Raw genomic sequence first — 24,389 nt, 5'->3', positions numbered from 1 at the left:
CTGCTTCCTGATAAACGGGAACAAAAGGAGATGATTTTCTTTTCCAAGGAGAGAATCAAACAAACATTGCTTGTGTAACGCTGACACCTGCAGGACAGATGTTGAACAACAAAGATCACGACTCCAATACACCCACAGAGGAACCACTGACTCATTATACCTGCTGTTATCAGGTGATGGAAGAGAGTCCTACTCTCTCTCTCTCTCTCTCCTCACCTCTATCCCCCCCTCTCTCCCCTGCCCTCTCCCCCCTCTCCCCCCTCCCTCCCTCTCCCTCCCTCCCTCCCTCTCCCTCTCTCTCTCTCTCTCTCTCTCTCTCTCTCTCTCTCTCTCTCTCTCTCTCTCTCTCTCTCTCAGGGTTGTGCTTCTGCAGGTAGCTAATGAGCCACTTAGTGCAGTTCCCTCCATGTAAACAAGAAGAAAAGAAGAAGAGAGCTACGGTTGTTGCTTTTGTCCTCTCAGCTTGAACGGCTATGTGACGTTTACATGTTTATTTGTTAACCAAATTAACGTCGATGTCCCTGTTATGGGCACATTTTTCAAAATTATCAAATCTGTTTCAAGAATATTGAAAATTACGGATCTACAAACTCCTGACACGTCATGACGCGACACATTATGAGCTTGTAGATCAGCTATTCCAGCTGTTTGTCATCCGGCACAGTATATAGGGTGGTTAAATGGGTGTCATATGTTTAGCATTTACTGTCAGTCCTGTGTTTAATGGTTTAAAATGGGATATGTTCACATGTAACTGTAACAGTGTATGAGTCCTGTAATTTATTGTATTTGTACGGTATTTTACTTGGTGAATAAAGTGGTTTTGATGACCCTTGTTGAAGCATGTTTGGACAATTGGACAATTAAAAAAAGAAATGCTACATAAATTTGCGATAGTTGTTCATGTGTTTTGAAGATACACATGTTTTTGTTCAATAAAAGCATTCATAATTCCTTATTAACTATTTGATAAGAGCTATCGTTGTTTAAAGGGTTCCACAGTCACATTCCACCATTTTCCCTCCTCTTCCTGTTTCCCAGCAGAGTTCCACAATCCTCCAACAGTTGAACACAGTTCATCTTCTGGAAGGCATCCCATAATATGTCTCTCCTAGCAACATTTCCGCCAAGCAGCACACGGCCAAACTGGCAACTGTCTGAACCAGCCTGGCAACACGCTCTTTCATCACTTGTTGTTTTGTTCATTTGTTCATTCCCCGCGTGTCCCCGATGATATTCTCCAAAAAAAGAAAAAGCCAACTAGGCAACGCGCTTTCACATCATTGTTCCATTCTTTCTGCAAGATCTTCCATATATTTAAGCCAATAAAAAAAACAAAAAAACATCCCCAAGATTTCATCATCATTCTCCCACCAAAACCATCCAACCGCCATCTTTCCGTCACTGGTTCACTGTTTTGTGAAAACAACCAAAGAAACGTTCCCCCGAACAAACTCCCTGGCAAACCCCCACAAACCTGCCACCCTTGTCCCCCCCCAGTGCTGGTGCCACTACCACCAGGGCGGTGTCACACGTCGTCCAGGTGGAAGGCTCTCATCAGCAGGTCCAGGTCTCCGACGCTGGCGGCCTGTAAGAGCTCGGGCCGGTCCATCATGGAGATGGCGATGCGCAGAGCGGCCCAGATGTTCACCGAGATGTCATGCTGGTTGTCCAGCTGGTTGTGTCTCTGCTGCTTCAGAGCCGTCAGGAAGTTGCTGGCTGCTTCCCTGTAAGCACAAGGGTTCCCAAATGTTTTAGTGCGGTGACCCCCCCCCAAAATAATCATATTTGAACTGGGGATTGGGGACCCCCCACCCTGACAAGAACATTTCGTTTGACACGGTTCCACAGATAAATAACGCCTCGCAGTGTGAGGCGTGGTGAGATTGTAGTTCGGCTGCTTTCACAATGTTTGCCTCTTTCTTACGTAATATTTGACAATTTGGCCAATTTGGTGTTAAAAAGTCATGAAATTGTAACTTTAGATATGTGCATACTGTATGTTGCATGGTTTGTTTACTGTTAAGTGAGAAAACAATGTTGCACCTTAAGCTAATCATCTGGGGACCCCCCAGTTTGGGAACCACTGCTGTAGCAGACACAGAGATATATGTTAGGAAGTCACTGACTGCTTCCCTGTCAAAGAGGTATAATGACTTTATGTAACCCAACCCTCACCTACTGTACTTATAACCCTCAAGACAATTAGGTGCGCTGTGTGTGGTCCTTAACCTTAATTAGCTCAACCTCTTATAGTTTGTGTGTAGGTTAATCTGAATTGTTCTTCATTCGCTATTTTTTTGTGTCTTTGTACAACTCCTTCAAAATGTTTGGAAGATTTTGAACAATTTGGAAATGCTCTGAAATTAGTTGAAATATGTTTTGCGGATTTTATTTTATTGTATTATTAAAAAAAGGATATGTTAGCTTATAATGGCATGCCCAAAATAGGGATGGAAGTGGTTAACACGAACATCAAATTGATAAATTGTTATATCAGTCATGTCACTGAATCCGTCCTCTCCTCCTCACATCGTTGAGGCTTAATCAGGAGTTTTAGGCCAGTGGTAGGCTGAGTGGAATGTCCTATATGTATGTATTTTTGTTTTAGTTTTTTTGTGTCATGTCAAATGTATGTACTGTTTATGTATTGCATACATGACTGCTGGGTCGCAAGACAAATTTCAGTGTGAACTGACAATAAAGTATCATCGTATTATCGTATCATATTATCGTATCGTATCGTTGTCACGGTGTTCACTCTCCATTCCGACATCTCACCACTCCGACTAGTGGCTTCCGCGTGCGGTTAGGGTTAGGGTTAGGGTTAGGTATAGGGTTCGTCAACGTCGGAAAGGCGACATGTCGGAAAGGAGAAATGCACCCCGTTGTCACTGCTTATCTTTACTTCTCTCCTCCTCCCCTACTCTCCCACCATCCCCATCCTCCTTCCTTTCTCCTCCATCTTCTATAGGCCAGTGGCTCTCATACTTAGATTGCTACCATAGATTGGTATGCCTTACGGACACAGACCCCCATAACTCTGAGATGGACCCCCCAGATGGACCCTTACGGGTCTGGTTCCATTTGTACACTCTCAGAGTTACAGTTGAGTTCAGAGTAGAGTTCCATGTAAGTTGAGTTGAGTTCCATGTAAGTTTCAGAGTTACATTTATACACTCGCAGAGTTACAGACCTGTTAAGGCTCCATTTGGTTCCTAACTATCAATTCATTATACCTGGGGGACCCCTGGAACCACCTCAAGGACCCCACTTTGAGAACCGGAGCTTTAGGCTATACCTGTGTGCTCCCAGGTTGATGCAGCTGATTCCCAGGTTGTATCTGGACCTGATGAAGCCAGGCTGCAGCTCCAGGGCTCGGGTGTAGGCCTCCACCGCCTCCTGGCTGCGGTCGCCGTTGGCCAGCGTGGCGCCCAGACGGTTCCACAGCAGGTAGTCCTGCAGGCAATAAAAATCATACTGAGAAGGAAATCATATCATATGATAATAAATACTGGCATAATGGTAGGTTTGAGATAGGCCTGCAACTGTGGATTATTTTATATTTTTCGATTAATCGTACAATCAAGACAATCATATATATATATATATATATATATATATCAATGAATCAACCACATTTCATACAACGGTGTCGTGCTAATATAGCGAAAATATAATATAGCCAATCTCCAAGCTCAATTTTGGAATGTTTCAAACATTTTCTTTATTTCATTTTGTGTATAAGTACATGCCCAAATTAGGGATCAAATACGTTTCAATTATTTTATAAAATATAATCAGTTTAAATCGATTAGTTCGATTAACTGTTGCAGCCCTAGTTATACGTTTCCCATCCAAACATAGTGTTTTGGATTTCTAACCAATCCAAAGTAGTAGTTGGGTCTACTCCAGCAAGCAGTCCTGCAGTACAGAAGGTTATATACAGAGTGGTAAATGTCAGATTCAAGACGGATGCACTGGCTCCCACTTCCACATGCTACCGCCCATGTCTGTATGCTGTAGATGAAGTTCCCTACCTGAGTGTCAATGTAGGCTCGCTGTAGGGATACATTCAACTAGACTTTCAAAGTTGTGCAAACTTTTCATTAACACCAACTGGAGATTTGTCGAAATACATGCATTGTTTTTCAAAACAATACTTTTTTGTGTGAATTCTTGCTAAAACTTTGAAACCGGATTTGTTAATTTTCAGGGGAAAAAACATACTTCTGTGTTTCAAAATTGTTTGGTCAAATTGAATAATCTTTTAGTGCTAAAACATAAAAACGTTTTTTTTAAAAGAGAAAACAAAAAATGTACTGTAGGTGTGTTTTTAGCTATGACAACATTTAGATGTCTATCAAACAGTAACGTGGAGAGGCATAAAAAAAACATCATATATTGTCTGTCTGTTACCTGCTGTGCTTGTGTGTTGTGTGTGCATGCATGCATGCATGCATGCGTGTGTGTGTGCGTGCGTGCGAATGTGTACGCGAGTGAATGTGTGCGCGTGTTTGTGTGCATGAATATGTGCGTGCGTGCGTGTGTTACCTGTGGTCTGATGGACAGCGCTGCAGTGAAAGCATTGACAGCCTTGTCCCACTCCGAGCTCAGGTTGAACAGGACCCCCAGGCCTGTCTGGAGGTCAGGGTCCACACCGTCCGGGTTCAACAGGGCTGCTTCCTGAAACAAATTCCTCACCTCCAACAGCTGAGTACTGGAGAGACACACACACACACACACACACACACACACACACACACACACACACACACACACACACACACACACACACACACACACACACACACACACACACACACACACACACACACTTTGACACACACTCTGAATTCAGTCTGCTTGTCAGCAAGTTTAAGGTCTGAAGCTAAATGAATAAAACTTCCATTTAAGTAGGCTACAGACTCTACAAGCGGTAGAGCCTGACCTGGGAGATACCGCAATGAATGGATCATTGTGCGTGAACGCGCGCATGTGTGTGTGTGTGCATGCACGCATACTCCTCAAGGCTCTGTGTTATCTGAGCTATTGTACTCTTCTCTTCATGTTTAACAATGGTCTTCTGTCACTTCATGTGCAGTATAACACTGTCTGAACGGCTAAACCAGTGCTTCTCAACCTTTTTGTCTGGTGACCCCCCAAAAACACTTGGCCGTGGCTCGCGAGTCGCAACCCCCCTCCTTCACAACTCACCGATCTAACAACATATATGCACTGAACAAGCGTCTCCAACTGAGACCGCTATACTTAATTAAATAGCTATATTAGTTAATTGTCATTTAATTATAGGTAGCCTACATTTTCTAAAACAGGGGTTTTGATAAGAGGAGTAATATTATACTCGAGTCGAACCGTGCATCCCGAGAGGAAAATATAGACTCCTCTTCAAACAGCTCCAGTTAACCAGTGGCACTGGCCACCCACGTTGGCCCTGCTGCAGTTCCAACTCTTACGTTGAAAAACTCCACTGATTTGTATGTTTGAACGTACGTCTTTGTTTTCACTGACGTTAAGCTTTCGTGTGTCAGAACGTCAGGCACATTGGGGCGGATCAATTTCATAAAATGGGAGGTGAAAATTGAAGTCTCCTGATGGTATTCCCCCCCCCCCCCCCCCCCCCGCTTTGTAAACAGAAGTGCCTCAACTTGCCCACTGTGAGTTTCGCACTTGCGGGTCGAAGTCGACAATACTTCTTGTTAGGTGTGTGATATATTTTATTGACCGTAGTATTTTACCAACAAGATGCATCCATCACACCGTTCCATCCACTGTCCACAGAGTGAGCTTGCAGATCCGCTATTTCCACTATTTTTGAAACCGTTGCAAAATGCACAAACCTTTCTCAACATGTGGAAACGATCATGACGTTCCCGCAAAACTACTGCGATTATCTCAAACGATTGCGATTAGGGCGATTACGTAACAATCCATCCACCCCATCCCATCCCTCCCCTACCTGTGCAACCCGTGGGTGGGGGTCGGCGTGCGGGTGGGCGTGCGGGTGGGCGGCGGCGTGTGGGCGAGGGGAGGCGTCAGGCGGGTGGGCGTCAGGGTGGGGGTGGAGGGGCCCCTGCGCGGCGTGGCGGGGGAGCCCTGCAGCGGGCTGCAGCTGTCCAGCAGCAGGTGCTTGTAGCGCGGGTTGTGGCTGATCCAGCGGTGGAGCACCTCGCAGGCCTCCTGCTCCATGCCGCCGTTGGTGAAGCTCACCGCCAGCGCCATGAGCGCCGGGAGGTTGTTGGGGTGAAGCTCCAGACACCTGGCGGTAGAGAGGGGGGTGGGGGGGGGCAGGGGAATGTTACATGTCTTTAAATGTCTTTTAAACCCATTTAAACCAGGAACGCATCTGTGTAACCACTGTATCCATATTTTATACTTTGGCTATTCAAAAATAGCAGATATACAAGCTCATAGTGCGGCAACGAGAACTTGTAGATCTGCTATTTCTTGAATTTTGTGCAAATCTTTGAATATATATTTTTGAAAGCGAACATTTGTAACTCAAATCTTTGCTTCTGGGAGTCCCTGGAACTAAATATTTGAGATGGGGGTTCCGTGGCTAAATACATATCATTTGGGGGGTCCTTGACATGAAAAATGTTGAGAGCCACTGATATTATAGCAACATACGTGTTTCAGAAAAATGATAATTTTGTAGAATCGGCCTCAGGTCTTAATGGGTTAAAACACAACTAAAGACCTTTCTGTTTGCCGCTGCCATTGATTGAGTTACTTTTCTTCTTTCGCTTCTGCTCTGTAACTGTATCTGTTATCTTTTTGTTTTATGCATCCTTGTTTTATGTCATTGTATAATTGTGTTTCCTTTGCTTGATATTCTGTGTAAAGCACATTGAATTGCCTTGTTGTTGAAATGTGCAATAAAAGTGCCTTGCCATGCCTTGCCTTACAGTGGTTCTCAAACTTTTTCACGTCAAGGACCACCCAAAATGACTATTTGGATGCAGACCGCCCAATCTCAAAATATGTTTGGCCAGGGATCCCCAGAAGTGAAGATTTGAGTTAAAAATGACAGTTTAAAAAATATATATTAAAAATTGCCCAATTTTTTTCAAGATTCACAAAAAAATTCATGCAGATCTACAAGCTCACAGCTCAGAGCTTGTAGATCTGCTATTTTTGAATAACCATGTTATTTAATACACTTTAAAATATGGTTAAAGTGGTTAAAATGATTGTGATGCTATATTAACTCATGCTGGGGACCCCCTCCACTTTTGTGAATCACTGGTTTAATATCTCCAACCTTTACCTCAAACATTGATTTCAACACATATATAGAAAATACACTTTTAACATCAACTATTGTGGGGGCGAACATTCAACGGAAATAGCATAATTACAGCTTGTACATCTGCTATTTTCCCCAAAGATATTTAGTGTTGACTGTTGAGTGGAAAACAGGAGAGGGCCTAGTACACGTATAGAGCCCTGGGGAACTCCAGTCTTTATGTGGATAATTGATGCTGTCCTCCAGAATGACAGCCAATCACTTTCTAGTTCACTAAACTCAAACCAATCAAATCCTCTCTGACTGATGAGCACCAGCTTAGACAGCTCTCACTACTCTGGATAATGACAACGGGTTCACCTCATTTCACATTAACATTTTAGAAGTGTAGTTAACAATAACCTATGACTTGGGCGATGCCTGTTCGAGGTGCGCGCCCCTCCGGTTGAACGGCCATACTTTCGCTGAATGTTCGGCTATTCGGACATGCCCAGAATTGGGACGCTAGGGTTCATTTGGTTAGAAATAGGCATACAGCCATTAATGTCAATTTTATCCTTTTTCCACCTTGAACACGCTACATACACTACAAAACATGGTTAGAACCGGTATGGAACTGAAACACAATCTGGGCTTATTCCACTCCAACACGACACCAGCTTTGACAGGGTGTGAGAGCCGTATCCTGCAGAGGAAGCTGCTGTTAACATCTTACCTCTGTAGTGATACGATGGCAGCCTGCTCATTCTCATTCTCAGCTTGCGTCATGCCCAGCACCTGCCACGCCTACCACACAATACAATGAAATACAAGAGAAACAGTTTTAATGTAGTAGTAAGTAGCATTTCTAGTACTAGCAGCATTACTAGTACAAAGTCAATTCTATTGTGTTGATTTAACCCCAAAAATGTATCGACTATTTTATAATAATTCCTTTTTTAAAGAATCTATTGAACCGATTAGTTGGATAGTAGTAGTAGTTGTAGTATTAGTGTTGACCTCAGAGTCGTGTGGGTCTTGGAGGATAGCAGCCTCCAGCAGCAGCACAGCTGTGTTGAGGTCTCCCTGCTTGGCTCTCTCCTGGCCCTCAGAGAAGGCGTTTGGACAGTCTCTGTACGGGTTGTTGCTGTGGAAGTAGTAGCCCTGGAACGAAAGAGCAAATAATAACAACTGTTTACAATGCTACCCCTTGGCCCTCGTTCAGTTTCACTTTGCTCGCCAACAGGTCTGTAGATCAGTGGTTCTCAAAGTGGGGTCCGGGTACCCCCCAGGGGCCCTTGAGGGGTCCCCAGCTAAATTATAGATAGTTAGATACCACCTTAAGGGTCTGTAACTCTCAGAGCGTACAAATGGAACCAAATGGACCTGTAAGGGTCCATTTGGTTCCCTTTGTACATTTAGAGTTACATTAACACTGATTTTGCAGTGTAGACTGGGGTCCCAGAGATAAAAAATGCCATCAAATGGGGGTCCTTTAAATCAAAATGGTTCAGAATCACTGCCATAGCCGTAAACACAGTCTCTTAGGGGGGTCCCTGGCATATCTTGTCAAATGGGGGTCCGTGGGCTAATATGTGTCAATTTGGGGGTCCTTTCCTTGACATGGAAAAGTTTGAGAACCACTGCTGTAGATGACGCAGTCAACACCCTCCACCCACTAGACCCCAGAACCTATGCCAGAATCCTGTTTGTGGACTTCAGCTCTGCATTTAACGCCATCGGCCCGGACTTGCTCCAGAACAAGCTCACCCAGATTACTTCCCACGAAAGTGGATCACTGATTTCTTAACAGACAGGTAGCAGCATGCGTGGCTTTATTAGCATCTCTGGACCACTCCGTCCCGCACCTGCACCACTCCAGCACAGAGAAGCGAGCAGGAACGATTACTGCTGACTCCTCACACGCCTGGCACCACCTTTTCCAAAAAGCTACCTAAGACATACCGTCTATCAAGGCCCCATGCGCATGTCAACACTTTCTTCCCTGTGGCAGTGAGGCTCACAAAAAAGCCCACTGCCCGGCCCCTACTGACTCTCCCCGGCATTACGCCTTCTGCTTGCCTTTCTATCTTTATAATGTTTGAGTCAATAGTTGTACATAAACGAAACATTTCTATATAGTTGTTACTCAGTGTAGTGCACAAACATCACAAAGAAACATACCTGGCAATTCAAATCAGATTCAGATGGATCGGAGAGAGTAAAGGTTTGGAAGTTTATCTGTGATGGACTCATCACGCGTCCAAGGTAACCTGCCTTCTGCCCAAATGCATGCTGGGATATGGTACGCTCTGGCGCCCTGCAAGCCTAAATGGGATTAAAGTGGACACAGAGAAGTAATGAACGAATGAGTGATGATGATAATGTCTGCCTTTCTGTGGGGATTTGAGGGTTGCTGGGGGACAAATCACTTACTCAGTAATCACTCTGCGTTTATTCCACAGATAATGGTGGAAAGCAAAACGGCCAGCAAAAGGTTCCTCGTGTAGGGACTTGAAATCACGCAAATTAGCAAAAGGTCATGTTTCTGTATGCGTGCGTGTGTGCGTGCACGAGCGTGCGTGTGTTTGTGTGTCTGCAGTTGGCTAGTGTCGCCCATTGTCCTGTGGTTTCAGCTACAGATCGGCACCCGTAGGTTAGGGGTGGCTAGCTATTGCTCACACCCATTACCTGACTGCCAGAAGTGTGGGAAAAACTAACATTGAGAGCCTTTTTTTTCAGCTTCTCGCTTTGGAATTTAACAACATTCATTCATATTTTCCGATTTCAATGTATTGCACATAACTTGAAAGCTTGCCGGTGTTAATGCCGGGCTCTAGCCCACTGGTTCTCAATGTGGGCTCCAGGGACCCCCCATGAGGGTCCCGATGTCAAATGAACACTGATAAATCGGGGTCCCAGAAATAACAGAATCGTATCAAATGTGGGTCCCGTGGCCTAAATTAATATCAACCTGGAAATTCAAAGAGGTTGAGAATCACTGCTCTACCCTAAAGCATATTCAGCAATATTTAAAAATACATCATACAGCATAATATAGGCCTATACTGTATCATGTCCAGGTGGTTGGCCTTAATTGTTAAGATTAATGCGGTGGTTGTGTGATGTGCTGCAGTAACTCCCAGCTCCATTTGTCAGTGTGTGTCTGTGGGGGGAGGGGGGGGGGGGGGGGGGGGGGGGTTGGTGGGGGGCGTGGCGCTATGTTGAGGACCGTTGACAGAGGCCATATGTTCACTCACTGCCTCAAGGACAAGCAGCCCCTATAACCACAGAGGTTACAGTAGACATTAAAACACTGGCACAGTGTGGGACACCAAAGCAAGGGATGATACTGAACACTCATAGCGTTGCTGTCGTCGGGCAGAAACCTCTTCTATCCATATTCTAACTTTTTTCGTAATTTAATGCCCTACTTGATCATACTGCAGTGTCACACGAAAGCATTCGCGACGCGTTTCGAGCTTGTGGAGCTGCTACTTTTGCTATTTTTCAATTTGAATCCTGAAAAACTGTTTTGGGCATTATGAGGATTCCACCGGACAGAGACAATATGCAAACACACATAAATATGATTACAGAAATGTTCGCAATATGCTGGTTGATTCTCTTCCATAGTAAAGCGAAAGACGCATTTCAGGGTGGTGCCTGCTGTTATTGTCGGCGCGAGGTCGAAACCTTATGTCCAAAACTGTTAGCCTATACTTTTTAGGAAATGGGAAGAAAAGAACCTGTGTTCCAATGAATCCAGTGCCGTTATTATTTAAGACTCACAAAATCTTGTTAATACTTTTCATTGGCTGAATATCTATAAAAGACCAATTTTCCACACTGGAGTCCCTGTTTTGGTCATGTTATTATAGGGTGAAAATTTCAAAATTCCAAACTCTTCAAAGTTTTTCGATACTTCTGTGCGCAACTCATACAACAAAGTGCAAGATTTCTACCGGTGCAGCGACTGTATTTCTATTCTATTGTCCCTACTGATATAAGACACACACGTGACATAAATGTCCACATTGTGCCAGTAGGCTGACAGAGTGCATTTCAGAGTTATGAGAAATATCTTCTCCATTACGGCCAACATTCCCCAGCACGTAGCACTGCAGTCAGAGAGGCGGTTTATAGCCCCTCTCAGAATCCTTTAAACTGGATTAAATTACACCTCTTTTCACTCCAGAGGCAGGCAGAGAACCAGCCTATAGATCCCACAGACGTCAACACAGCCTTGCAGACAGTATGGATGGATGAATAATAAATGGATGGATAAAATAAATAAATATTGTTGGAGCATTAGTGACGAGTGAGGCATTGATCTGTGCGTTGTTTTATGTTATGTATGCTGTTGTCGGGCAGAAACCTGGTATCTCCCTATTTTAACTTTATTCCCCCCCCCCCCCCCCCCCTCCCCCCGTAAATTAATGCCCTACTTTGTCATACTACTGCTATTTTTGATTATTTATTTGTTGCGAAAGTGAAATTGGTTAAAGGTAGGGTAAGTGATATTTTGTCGTTAAAAGGTTAAAGCTCTATATTCTATGGGTAGGCCTACTCTCTTCTGTATTCAGGAGAGAGTATCACCTTACATTTTTATAGTGTTCCAGATCCAAGTTTGTGTCACACAAAAGTATCAAAAGTAGCGGACATTATTTTGAGCTTGTAGATCTGCTACTTTTGATACTTTTGAATTTGAATCCGCGTGTGCACGTGTGTGTGTGTGTGTGTGTGTGTGCGTGCAGTGAGTCAGCCTCACCTTGTTGGGGGACACAGCAGGAGCCGCGTCGCTCTCTGACTCCTCCAACCAGTTCCTCTTGGCAAGCTCCTCCCACTCCGCCTGCATCTTATCCCAGAACACTGTGTCGGACTGAAGAAGAAGAAGAAGAAGAAGAAGAAGAAGAAGAAGAAGAAGACGAAGAAGAAGAAGAAGAGGAGGAGAAGAAGAATTTGTCATTTTAAAAGTCTCATCCTATATAAAAATTGGCTTAAGGGAGGACCGGCCGGCCGGCCGGCGGGCGGACAAGCGGACAGACCTCTGACATCACACTCATGTCACCATGACTCAGCCATAACCATATAAGGAGTTTACAATGCAGCTACGCCCAAATATGTCGTCATGGCATCAGGCGCAAACAAATCACTCATCTCCATATATGAGCACAAAAGGGGGCATATACTGATGACCTGATGACTCTAGTTTATTAAACCTTGTCTACCATGTACCTCCACATCTCAGTGAGAACAGATTGTTGTATTTAAAAAGAGAAAGCTAAATCAGAACAGCACACCCCGTTTGTTAATATGTTTGCATTCAGTCCGTTACACCAGTTGTTCTCAAACTTTTTCGTGTCAAGGACCCCCAAATTGATTTGTATGTGCCCGCGGACCCCCATCTCATAAATATGTTGTGCCAGAGGCACGAAGTGACGCGCTGTGAACTTGTACATCTGCTATTTCTGAATAGCCAAAGTACATTTACCTCTCCTTGTCGTCTCCTGATAGTTTTTTTCAGGCCAATAGGCCAATTTTGAATGGATGGTGTCAGGGCATTCCACATTTTGGTGGCGGGGTAGTAGAATGAGAATTTTAAAGCAAAAAATACCTCAAAATTGTACATAAGTACAGTACTTGAGTAAATCTACTTAGTTACTTTACACCATTGCACATTCTATTACACAAACCAGTGTGGAGAGAGAGAGAAAGAGAGGGAGGGAAAGAGAGAGCGCGACACAGTTGGCCAATCAGAAAGCTGCTCACATCCTGATAACCTTGCATGGTAACATAGTGACATACAAAGGAATTAATGTCTGTCTGTTCATAGACTAATCCCAACTACATATCGTCTCTGTCGGGTGGAACCCCCTGTCCAAAACTGTAACTTTTCAGGATTCAAAAATATCCAAAGTAGCAGATCTACAAGCACAAAACGCATCGATTTGCGTCACGTTTCGAGTTTGTGGATCTGCTACTTTTGCTTCTTTTGTGTGAGGCTGTAGGCCATTAAAATATGGAGATAGGAGGTTTCTGCCCGACAGCGATGATATACTTTATTCTAAACATGCAGAATCTTTCATGAGTAAATCAGGTTTGTACACGTTGTGTTAATATGGTGCTGTTGTGTTAATAGCATACTTAATAGGACTACAATGGAAATAAGCTCCTGAGCTTTTTTTGTGTGTGTGTATTTTATCCTTTTGACAGATTTTTACAAAGATATGGTCATGCATATGCACTTTTGTCACATCAATCGATCAAAAACAACAACAAAAATCTGCGTATCATATGTTCCTTCTCCTCCTGGCGGGCCTTTTCCTCACACCAAGCTGTTCCACAGAAATAAATTAAAAATAAAAATCTATAACTCTAATTAGTCTACTGGACCACATCACCTGGGGAAATGTGGAGCTTGTCAGTTTGCATTAGCCTGTGTTAAGAGTGAATTTGGAGAGAAACCAATAATTACTCCAGCTGGATGAGGCGCAGTTCAGGCATTCATGTGCATGATGCTGCTGTGAAACCAACAGACCCACATCTAACCTGAGGAGCAGAGGGCTGTGTGTGTTCTGCGCAGCACTCAATGTGCACGGAAACGAACATGTTTGTCATTTGGATTCAATGGAATCCAAATGAGTGGAATCAGTCGTGGCTACTGAGAACTTTAATCCATAAATATTTAATTCCAGGGACACAGCTGTATGTTCTTTAAAGCAGATTGGGTGATCCAATGTATGGCTGCCTGCAACAGTTAATCCAACTAACTGATTTAATCTATAAGCACAAAGTCCAACAGATGCTGCTTTGTCTCAGTGGCATAAACTGCAGGCCAACAAGGGAGAAAAAAAAATCCAAGGCATTCCGTCTTCAAGTGAATTTCTTTTTCAAATTTGTTATTGAGCAAGGCAACTGTTTTGTTCCAAATTGAAGTAATCTATTATAACAAATAATTGATAATGACATTAATACATGAATAAAATAATCTGCAGCCTCAAGAAAAGTTCAGACTGGTCTGGTGCATCTCAAGAGCAGGACTTAAGGCATGAGGAAAGAAGGCGGTGAAGCAAAATCGGACAATTGAAGCCTTTCTTTTATTAAAAGTGTGCAGGCAAAAAACAGTTTCAATGTCACTACATCTTAGTCAGCTATTTCCACTCTTTGTGCATCACAGATGTGCGACAAAGTATATATTAACTCTTAAGTGGTTATTCAATTCATTGATATATAAAAAAAGAAAAAAATATTCGGACACGAAAAAGCAATCGATAGGATAATCGCTATGAAAATAATCTAGCATTTGCAGCCCAATCATCATCATCATTCGAGTGCCCTCGAGATCTGCGACACAAGCTGCTTCCACTGGCCTGTTGCTTGGCCTTAGCAAGACAGGGGATCTGACCGTGAACCAGAAGGAGTGCGTGTGAGTCTATTCTGTATGCATACAGCGTGACCCCTGGGAGATGGATTGCTGAGGTGGAGCGCTGCACCTACCATCAGCTCCCAGTACTTCTGCAGCCAAGCTACGCTACTCATATGCCGAGTTGGCGGTGCCCGGGGTCGAACCCATGACAGAAACACAACAGAAACACATGGCTACTGAATATGCAATATGCAAACCCTATGCAAACCAGGGACCCGCCGCAATTTATTGATTTATCGACCATGGATCGTCAGCCAATGGCGTCGCCTCACTAATTGCCACTCGGTACGGCTCACCCCCTGACACAGGGAACAGCCTGTGTGAGTGCATGTGAGTCCACAGACAGTGACACAGGGAACAGCGTGTGTGAGTGCATGTGAGTCCACAGACAGTGACACAGGAAACAGCCTGTGTGAGTGCACGTGAGTCCACAGACAGTGACACATGCAGGGAACAGCCCGTGTGCACCTGTCATCCACCGCTGTATGGAGAAAAAAAACAACACCGAAGTCCTGACGTCAAAGCCACGCCCCCAGGATCATGAAAACATTTTCCCATTCAAAAATCCAATTGGCTTTTTAAAAATCACTCAATAGAAGAACTGTGTTCTAAAAATAAGTAAAACAAAAAGGAATCTGTGGCAAGCCATTTTAACACATTGTGTGCCAGAGGTTTATTAAAATAGGGTACGTTCAGTGTGCCTGCATATCTTCCATCCACTTACGTTGATGTTTCGTGCTGTAGAAGCCCCGACACGGAAGTGCATGTAAACAGAGCGTGAGTGCGAGACGGCGGAGGGTCCCGACTAACGCCTGGAACAATAATATTTCTAACGCGATCCTCCATTGCAGAGTCGATCGCCGATCGAAAACGTCTCACTTCCACCACGTTAAAAAGAAATGGAGATATTAAGCTTTTAGTCAAGGAGTTAACATTGGAGCGGCCGACCGGAAGGATTTTTGACATGGATCCACATCCGGCCTCTCCTTCTCAGAGACTCCTTGGTTGATCCCAAAGTTTCGTTAGAGCGCCCCACGTGGGCCCCACGTATTAAAAAAAAATGGGCCAAAAACGGTCCGGACCGTTTATGGCACATGACGCATGGATTCTCAAAAACGGTCCGGACCGTTTATGGCACTTAATGTGTTAACATTTTATAGCAAGACTGGATATGTATTCCAGATATCCGTAATTCAATTCTTCTCAGTCAAAATTTACATTTCAGAATAAACTGATGCCGGTAAAGCACTAATTTATCCAAACTGTTATTACGCCCTCATCAGCCGTTATTATACCAGTCTGACATACTAAAATATAAGTATTTATATTATTTATATTAAGTAATTAGTGACAAAAAGCCTCTCTAAATCAATCCGTGAGAGGATTTGATTGGTCTGCGTTCAGTGAAGTGGAAGGGGATTGGTCAGTAGAGGATGGGATTTCAAATGAGATGGGACTTAGTGACGGGCGGAGCTGTTCTGATACTTTACAGGATTATTAGCACTAATGCTAATGCCTGAATGTTATTATACGCATAAGGCAGCATCCTGACCAGAAGGTCAGATGTCTGAACCATAAGGTGAATGACTTGCAACACAAGTCACACGCACACTCACACGCATGCACAAACAGAAATACACGTACACCTTTTGTACACTCGCCGTTAAATGAACAATTGTGATTTTACCATGTACCAGCAGTGTGACAGAGAGGTATGTCACCTCAGAAAAAAGGGCTTGGATATACTTTTCCCAGTGGTGGAAAAAGTACTGACATTTCTTACTTAAGTAAAAGTGTCAATACTGCAATGTAGAAATACTCTGTTACAAGTGAAAGTCCGGAATAAAAAATCTACTTGAGTAAAAGAACAAAAGGATTGGTTTCAAAATGTACTTAAAGTACCAAAAGTAGAAAGTATACTCATTGTGCCAAATGTCCCATTTCACAAGTTTTCTAATGTATAAAAATCCTTAGAAAATAGCAGATCTACAAGCTTGCGATGCGATCATGCGACACATTGTGAGCTTGTAAATCTGCTATTTTCATATGGCCGAAATGTATAAAGGGCTTAAGTGGGCAATGTATGTTTTTTAATGATAACCAAAATCTAGTAAGTAACTAGAACTAAAGTTTTCAAATAATTGTAGTGGATTAAAAGTATTACAAATTGGAAATACTCCAGTAAAGTAAAAGTACCTCAAAATTGTACTTAAGTACTTGAGTAAATGTACTTAGTTACTTTCCACCACTGCTTTGTCCTCACAAAAATAGAGGTTCTACAAGCCCACGGCGCGCCACTGCGTGACGCGCTTTGACCTTGTATATCTGCTATTTCCTGTGTGCGACACAGGCAGACAAGGAAGTGTGAATCTGGCTTAAAATCACACGTGGTATGATCGGAAGAGCATATTGAATATCGTACAGAATAACACAATATGACCACGTTATGGAGCCAATGCAGTGAAAGGACAGAGGCAGGAGGTGTGTGTGTGTGTGTGTGTGTGTGTGTGTGTGTGTGTGTGTGTGTGTGTGTGTGTGCTCGCGTGCGCGTGTGTGTGTGTGTGGGGAGGGGATGAGGACGCGGCTGGAGGCAGCTATAGGAGGGTGGAGGAGGAGAGGTGACTGATGGATGGATGGATTTAGGGAGGAGAAGAGGACTGGAGGGGGCGGGGGAATGAAGAGATAAAAAAGGAGAGGAGGGGATGGGCGTGGATCGTCACGTGAACGATGACAAGGGAGGTGGAGAAGAGAAAATGGATGGCATGTGTGTTCGTGTGTTTGTGTGCGTGTGTGCGTGTGCGTGTGCGTGTGCGTGTGCGTGTGTGTGTGTGTGTGTGTGTGTGTGTGCGTGTGTGCGTGTGTGCGTGTGTGTGTGTGTGTGTGTGTGTGTGTGCATCACTGTGCACACTCATGCAGTTCAGTACTGATGGCCGCCCGCCGTGGTGTCATTGCATGGATCACTTTCCCTCTATCTGTCCTCAGTTCATCCCTCCATTTCCTCTCTCTCTACAATCAGTCATGTTTTCCTTCCCCTTGCTCTTTTGTACAAAGGAGAATGGCTTTCACCTTTGTTCAGGCCATCATTTTTTTATGGACTGTAGTAATATCGCGTCTTATCTGACTACTGTGTACTATAATGTTTGTGGTACTGCAGTGCTATATCTTATCTGACATGTACTATAATGTTTGTAGTAGTACTGCAGTAGTGAATCTTATCTGACATGTACTATAATGTTTGTAGTAGTACTGCAGTAGTGAATCTTATCTGACATGTACTATAATGTTTGTAGTAGTACTGCAGTAGTGAATCTTATCTGACATGTACTATAATGTTTGTAGTAGTACTGCAGTAGTGAATCTTATCTGACATGTACTATAATGTTTGTAGTAGTACTGCAGTAGTGAATCTTATCTGCGGCAATAGTCTGTCCTCGCCCACATTTTCCAACTCCCCACACCGGCTGTTCTCTTCTTGTCCACCGGATGTCCTCGGTGTTCATCTCGTTTCCCCAGCACCTGACTGCCCCTCCCGTCTACACACCTGTGCAGCATCTCTTTAGCTCTATCTGATTATCAAGCTAATATTTTCCAAAGAAAACTCCCTTTAGATGTGTATATCCACTGAATTATACCTGAATGTGGAATAGCAATAATGTCAGAAAACAAACAGATCTTTGAAAAATACATCTCTGGAAAATGTACCACTTTTAGGTAACATGACAGCTACAAACAGTTTTTCATCATGTTCACTGGAAATGGTCTTTATCAATGTTAACATTTCCACCCGAAGCAAACACTTTTTAAAATCAAAATCAAAATATGTCGTTTTTAAATCTTTCAGAGTGATGTCATAAACCATGAGAAAGCGTGTGTCTATTTTGTTTCCTCGTTTGTGTTTTTCTTTTCTTCTTCTTCCTGTTCTGAACATCCACAGAAAAAGAGAGACGCGATTTTCTATCACTTTTGACCAGTGGTTCTCAAAGTGGGGCCCAGTGTGTACAAATGGGTCCATTTGGTTGCATTTGGTATGCTCTCAGAGCTATGGGGGTCCTTGAAATTAAAATGTTTGATAATCACTCACAATCACTCACACCTTTGACCAGAGGAACCAGAGACAGCTTCTCTCTTCTCTGACCATCAACTGCTCCTGTTTTTCCCTCTCCATCTCTCCACTTCATGTAGTCTGTCTACAGTATAACTACAGTATAAGTATCTCTCTCTCTCTCTCTCTCTCTCTCTCTCTCTCTCTCTCTCTCTCTCTCTCTCTCGCTCTGTCTGTCTGTCTGTCTGTCTGTCTGTCTGTCTGTCTGTCTGTCTCTCTGTCTGTCTCTCTCCCTCTCCTCTTTCTGTGAAGAGTCTATATACTGTATACAGTATATCTATGCAGTATATCTAGGATGAGAGTTTATGTTTGGGGTTCATTCTCAGGTGAAATGCCTTTTTTTATTTGTAGCTTTGGTATACGGCTCACAAGAAGAAATAAATGAATACATAAATGACAAGGATTTTCTCTCTCTCTCTCTCTCTCTCTCTCTCTCTCTCTCTCTCTCTCTCTCTCTCTCTCTCTCTCTCTCTCTCTCTCTCTCTCTATATATATATATATATTTATATATATATATATATATATATATATATATATATATATATATATATATACATACAGTACATACATACAGTATATACATATTCATTCCTTTTCTGTATCTCTATCTTTCGGATCCATCTCTCTACTTATTTATCTCACCCCACCTCTCCCCGCCTCTCTGAATCTCCATAGCCTATCTCTTTATCTACATCTCCACTTGTCTCACTCTGTCGATCAGTGTACCTCTACCTATCACCCCCTCTCTCTCTCTCTCTCTCTCTCTCTCTCTCTCTCTCTCTCTCTCTCTCTCTCTCTCTCTCTCTCTCTCTCTCTCTCTCTCTCTCTCTCTCTCTCTCTCTCTCATGCAGCAGCCTCCCCTCCGGTCCTGTGTGTTGCGACTGTGATGTATGGGAGTGTCTCTGCTTGCTGATTCATTAGGTGCAGCTGTGGGCTGATAAACGATATGGTTCTGTAACTCTACATGCCGGTGATACCCTGCACGCGTTGGCTCCATCGCAGGTCAAACCACAAGCACCTGGATCCGGTTGCACGCATACTGTACTTACTGTACACGTACTGTACTGCGTCCTTGGACATGAAAACGCAAACCGAGAGTCACTGCATCACAACAGCAGCCATGTTGGTTTGCCTCAGCCTGATTCACTTAAGGCGGCTTTCCATATCCATGGCCTCACCCTACCCCACACCACACCGCCCACTTGTGCCTTGGTTTCCATTACAATGAAGTGGGTAGAGTGGTGTGTAAGTGGTACTAAACTGGTGCCTAAAAAGTACCCAGTCCTGGGTAGGTCTGAGCTAGGCCAAGCTGGGCCATGTGCACAGGTGATTTGCATTTGTATACAGGACAGTTGGCCACTCACCTACATTCCATTGTTAGGCAAAAATGTACATTACAAATGAGTGTGAATGACCGGAGTCTGCGTGTGTGTGTGTGTGTGTGTGTGTGTGTGTGTGTGTGTGTGTGTGTGTGTGTGTGTGTGTGTGTGTGTGTGTGTGTGTGTGTGTGCGCGTGTGCGTGCGCGCGTGTGTGTGTGTACCTCTACAGCAGCTTTGGCTCTGACAAACTCCTCCTCCGTAGTTAAGTTCCCACGCAGCACCTGAGACCTGGTTCTCCTCCTCTCCCTGGTCACACAGCACTCCTAAAACAGACCCACACACACACACACACACACACACACACACACACACACACACACACACACACACACACACACACACACACACACACACAGAGTGTCGAGGTCAGCCAAAAGTCATGCCCTCTGTGGTAGTGGACAGTACACGTCCTTAATGAAACCTTCAGTAGATTTGATCTGTTGCTCTTAAAGAGGAAATGACGAACCCTGCTACAATACAATAATAATAATACTACGGTACTACAAATACAATGAAAACTGACTAAAGAGTATGAGGGCCTCAAACAGTAAGGCAACACTTTACTAAACTGTACAGATTATCACATCATAGTATATTATATTGTTGCTGTCAGGCAGAAACCTCTTATCTCCATATTCTAACTTTGTGCGTTTTTTAGAAAATGAACGCCCTATTTGATCACACCACAGCGTCACACAAAAGCATCAAAAGTAACAGATCTACAAACTTGTAGATCTGTCACTTTTGCTATTTTTGAATATGAATCCTGAAAAGTAACAGCTTTGGACATACAGTATGAGGTTTCCACCCGACAGAGATGATATACTATATAATCTATATAGTATATTATACTATATAGATTAATCATTGCCTGATGATGGTTACCGAGGGCAACGATGCGTGCCGGCCCGCCCGCCCGTGCCGGGCGATAATCTCTCTTATATCACATACCTCCGGCTCCGCCTTAAATAATAAAAAAAAAACATGAGAACAATTAACCAACAAAATATCTGCCTCGGAGGAAAAAAAGGGTGACACGAAGGGACACAGGGAGAGAGGAGTGCCAGGGAGCGAGGTGGAGTCTGAAGAGATGAGCCTTCAGACTATGAAAACACAGAAATGAGTGAGTCTGCAGTTCTGACTGCACGGGGGAGTTTATTCCACAGTTTGTGAGCCAGAAGGGAGAAGAAGTTTCTAGGATGCGTTGAGCGTGGTCCAGGGTGGGTTTTTACCCATTCACTCCGGGAACGCATCTGTGTCATTTTTAGATTGAAGCTATAACCATTTTATACTTTTTGCCTAAGTGCCTGAGTGTTTTTTTTTTCATGTTACCTGTCTGTTTTCTGTATTTGTCTGTTTGTTTTTGTTTAAAAAAGGAAGCTATCCATGTATGAACAGAAATGTATAACCATAACCTGTGCTTCTCAATAAAAAAATATTTGAAACATAAAAAAAAAAAAAAAATAGCAGATCTACGAGCTTGTAGATCTGCAATTTTGGGTTACAAAATTGTGGGATAAAAAAAAAAATATATATATATATATATATTTAGGCCTATATATATATATATATATATATAAGATTTGCACACATTTTCACGATAAAAAAAATAGAATATATATATATATATATATCTGATATATGTATCTGCTATTTTTGAATAGCCAACGACATCTTAAAATGACACTGATGCGTTCCCGGTCTTAATGGATTGGGTTGGATCATTTGGTTGTATCGTGGGCCATCACCAGAGGTTTGCACTATAGGTGCGGGCAGCAACTGGAAGCCAATGAAGGGAACGGAAAAGAGGGAGACAGTTTTTAGGAGGTTGAAATCCAGGCGTGCTGCAGCATTCCGGGTCATTTTGGAGGTTTCGCTTCAGCGAGCATGCCGGGAGGCCAACAAGGAGGAGAGTTACGGTAGTCAAGCTTGGTTGACCGAGGCCTGGATTACTGTTGGAGCTGGGCAGACAACCTGGGTGATGCGAGGAAGGGTCTCATCCTACGGATGTGGTAAAGCAAGTGCTTCTCAACCTTTTGTGGATCAGGGCCCACTTGGAAATCTCAAAAGCGTTTCCAGTAACATAACATGGCAGCCGATAGTGGTCAGATGGTGGTCATGTTTATTTGAATGATCAATTATTGATTGTGTTCCGGCTCGAATCAGTGGATCTAACGTAGTATACTTTAATTTATTGGTATCACAATGAAGAAAAAATACCATGACAAATTTTTTAAACTTTCGTTTTGTTTTTAATTTATGTATTTATCATCAAAATCGTCAATTTTGGCAATTATTTGTGGGACCACTTGCAATATCCTCACAGCCCACAGGTTGAGAATCACTGTTTAAAGCATAGACCTACAGGATGTGTGCCTTAAAGGACAGCTGACTGTACAGGACTACACCAAGGCTCTCCGGTGCGATCCCGTAGGTGGTAGGACTTACCTCCTTTGAGACTACCAGCCCACCCTGAGTGTCGTCCTTCCCCGGGTCCCTCACCTCTCCTCTGCATTCCATCCATGTGTTCATGAATCATTGTAGCCTGGCGTAGCTAGACTATATCACTGCGTGGATATGAGTCCGGTGCTTCCATGAGGACGTTTTGTTTCCCAAGGGGCGGGATCAAAACAATGTCCCTCGACGCAATTGGTTACAACCAACTACCAATTACAGTCGCCCATATTCGAATACTGGGCCCTGATTGGTGCCCCACGTCTTCTGGAGCAGGAAATGGATTCTCTATGGAGCGGTGCCAGACCCAAATCGCAGAGTGCAATTTTTTTTTGCACTCGCAGATTCGTCTGGTCCCAGGCTAGAATCATTGACCCTTCTACTGATGGAAAACCAACTTCATTCCATATCCAAAGTAATGTTTCTGTTGGTCATTCATCTACCAACAGTGAACCGGTGTCTGCTGTCTGCTACTGTAAGTACCATCCACTAACTGTGCTGTGCTGTGTGTGTGTGTGTGTGTGTGTGTGTGTGTGTGTGTGTGTGTGTGTGTGTGTGTGTGTGTGTGCGTGTGCGCGCGTTTGTGTTTGTGTGTTTGTGACAGAAATGTGAAATAAAAAACACAGAGGTCACTGTCACCCAAAGATAGATGACTCACACAGAACTGCGGGGGGGCGACGAAGATGAGTTGGACTCACCTGCTGTGTGTGTGTGTGTGTGTGTGTGTGTGTGTGTGTGTGTGTGTGTGTGTGTGTGTGTGTGTGGTGTGTGTGGAGGGGGGGCTGATGAAGATGAGTTGTGCTCACCTGCGGGGAACTGATGAAGTCCATATCGTCCAGGCTGTGGACCTCAAAGCTGTTCTTAGATGTAGCAGCTGTTTTAAACTCTGCAGACCTGCAAGGAGTACACAAAGACATTCATTCAAACCTTCATGAGGTTAAGATTTCACTTCGTTCATGGACAATCAATGTTTTAATCCACAATATATCACATTTCATTGAATATATTTCTGTTCATCATCTTGAACTGGCTCAAAATAAAATTCATCTGTCTAGTTTGAACCAGTTTGGACTAGCAGGGACACTTGGACAAATATAATGGGCAGACCAGAGGGTGAACCGGTTACCAGACAACTCTGGGCATCGAAAATGATGAATGAATGATGAATGTATTCTTTAAGTAAAGTTTCTTGAGACAACTTGTTGTGATTCGGCACTGTAATAATAAAAAAACCAAATTAAATTGAATTTCAGAGGAAATGTGAGCTTACTAACAATCTAAGACCTTAAGCTAAAACGGATGTGTGGCTAAAGGCTTGCAGTCAGAGCAGGCTATCTTGCAGATTTTTTATTTGCATATTTGCATAATGGAACATTACAGCAAAGCAGGAATTAAGTCCAGAGACCCACAGGGACCAAAACATAAAAATAAAAGTCTAGATCACTTGTTCTCAACATCAGGTCTGGGACCACCAGGGGTCCACATTTCACAGTGTAGATTGGGGTCCAAGAGAAAAGTAAAGTTCCAAATGGGGGTCTCATGTGGCCTAATGCGTATCGTTCCTGTCGGGCAGAAACCTCTTATCTCCATATTCTAACTTTGTGTGTTTTTTTGTAAATTAAAAAACAACAAAAAAACACACAAGCTCTGTGTGTGAAGCTCTATACTCAGGGGTGCACATAACTGGTGCACAGGTGCGCATGCGCACCCAAAATAAAAAATGCGCACCACATCAGACGACGCGAGGCGCTTTTGCGTACCAACAGCTGGGACAG

General features: G+C 43.5%; 1 protein-coding gene across 1 annotated transcript in view; it reads right to left on the bottom strand.

Annotated features, from left to right (window-relative positions):
* Positions 1–1,528: 1,528 nt before the first annotated feature.
* Positions 1,529–24,389, bottom strand: part of LOC311044949 (PEX5-related protein-like) — a gene marked incomplete at both ends in the record, with an annotated part of 33,881 nt that continues 11,020 nt past the window's right edge. Inside the window, 9 exons of the mRNA XM_084056760.1 lie at positions 1,529–1,727; positions 3,302–3,459; positions 4,555–4,720; positions 6,068–6,280; positions 7,986–8,056; positions 8,270–8,413; positions 12,021–12,131; positions 20,322–20,423; positions 23,421–23,508. Of these exons, the coding sequence (XP_083912886.1) occupies positions 1,529–1,727; positions 3,302–3,459; positions 4,555–4,720; positions 6,068–6,280; positions 7,986–8,056; positions 8,270–8,413; positions 12,021–12,131; positions 20,322–20,423; positions 23,421–23,508 (1,252 nt within the window). The remainder of the gene's footprint in view (positions 1,728–3,301; positions 3,460–4,554; positions 4,721–6,067; positions 6,281–7,985; positions 8,057–8,269; positions 8,414–12,020; positions 12,132–20,321; positions 20,424–23,420; positions 23,509–24,389) is intronic.

The sequence above is a fragment of the Gymnoscopelus microlampas genome (assembly GCF_963454915.1).
Source record: "Gymnoscopelus microlampas genome assembly, chromosome: 5".
Classification (NCBI taxonomy): Eukaryota; Metazoa; Chordata; class Actinopteri; order Myctophiformes; family Myctophidae; genus Gymnoscopelus; species Gymnoscopelus microlampas.
The sequence above is the reverse complement of the archived record's forward strand: the minus strand, read 5'-3'. Positions and strand labels throughout refer to the sequence as shown.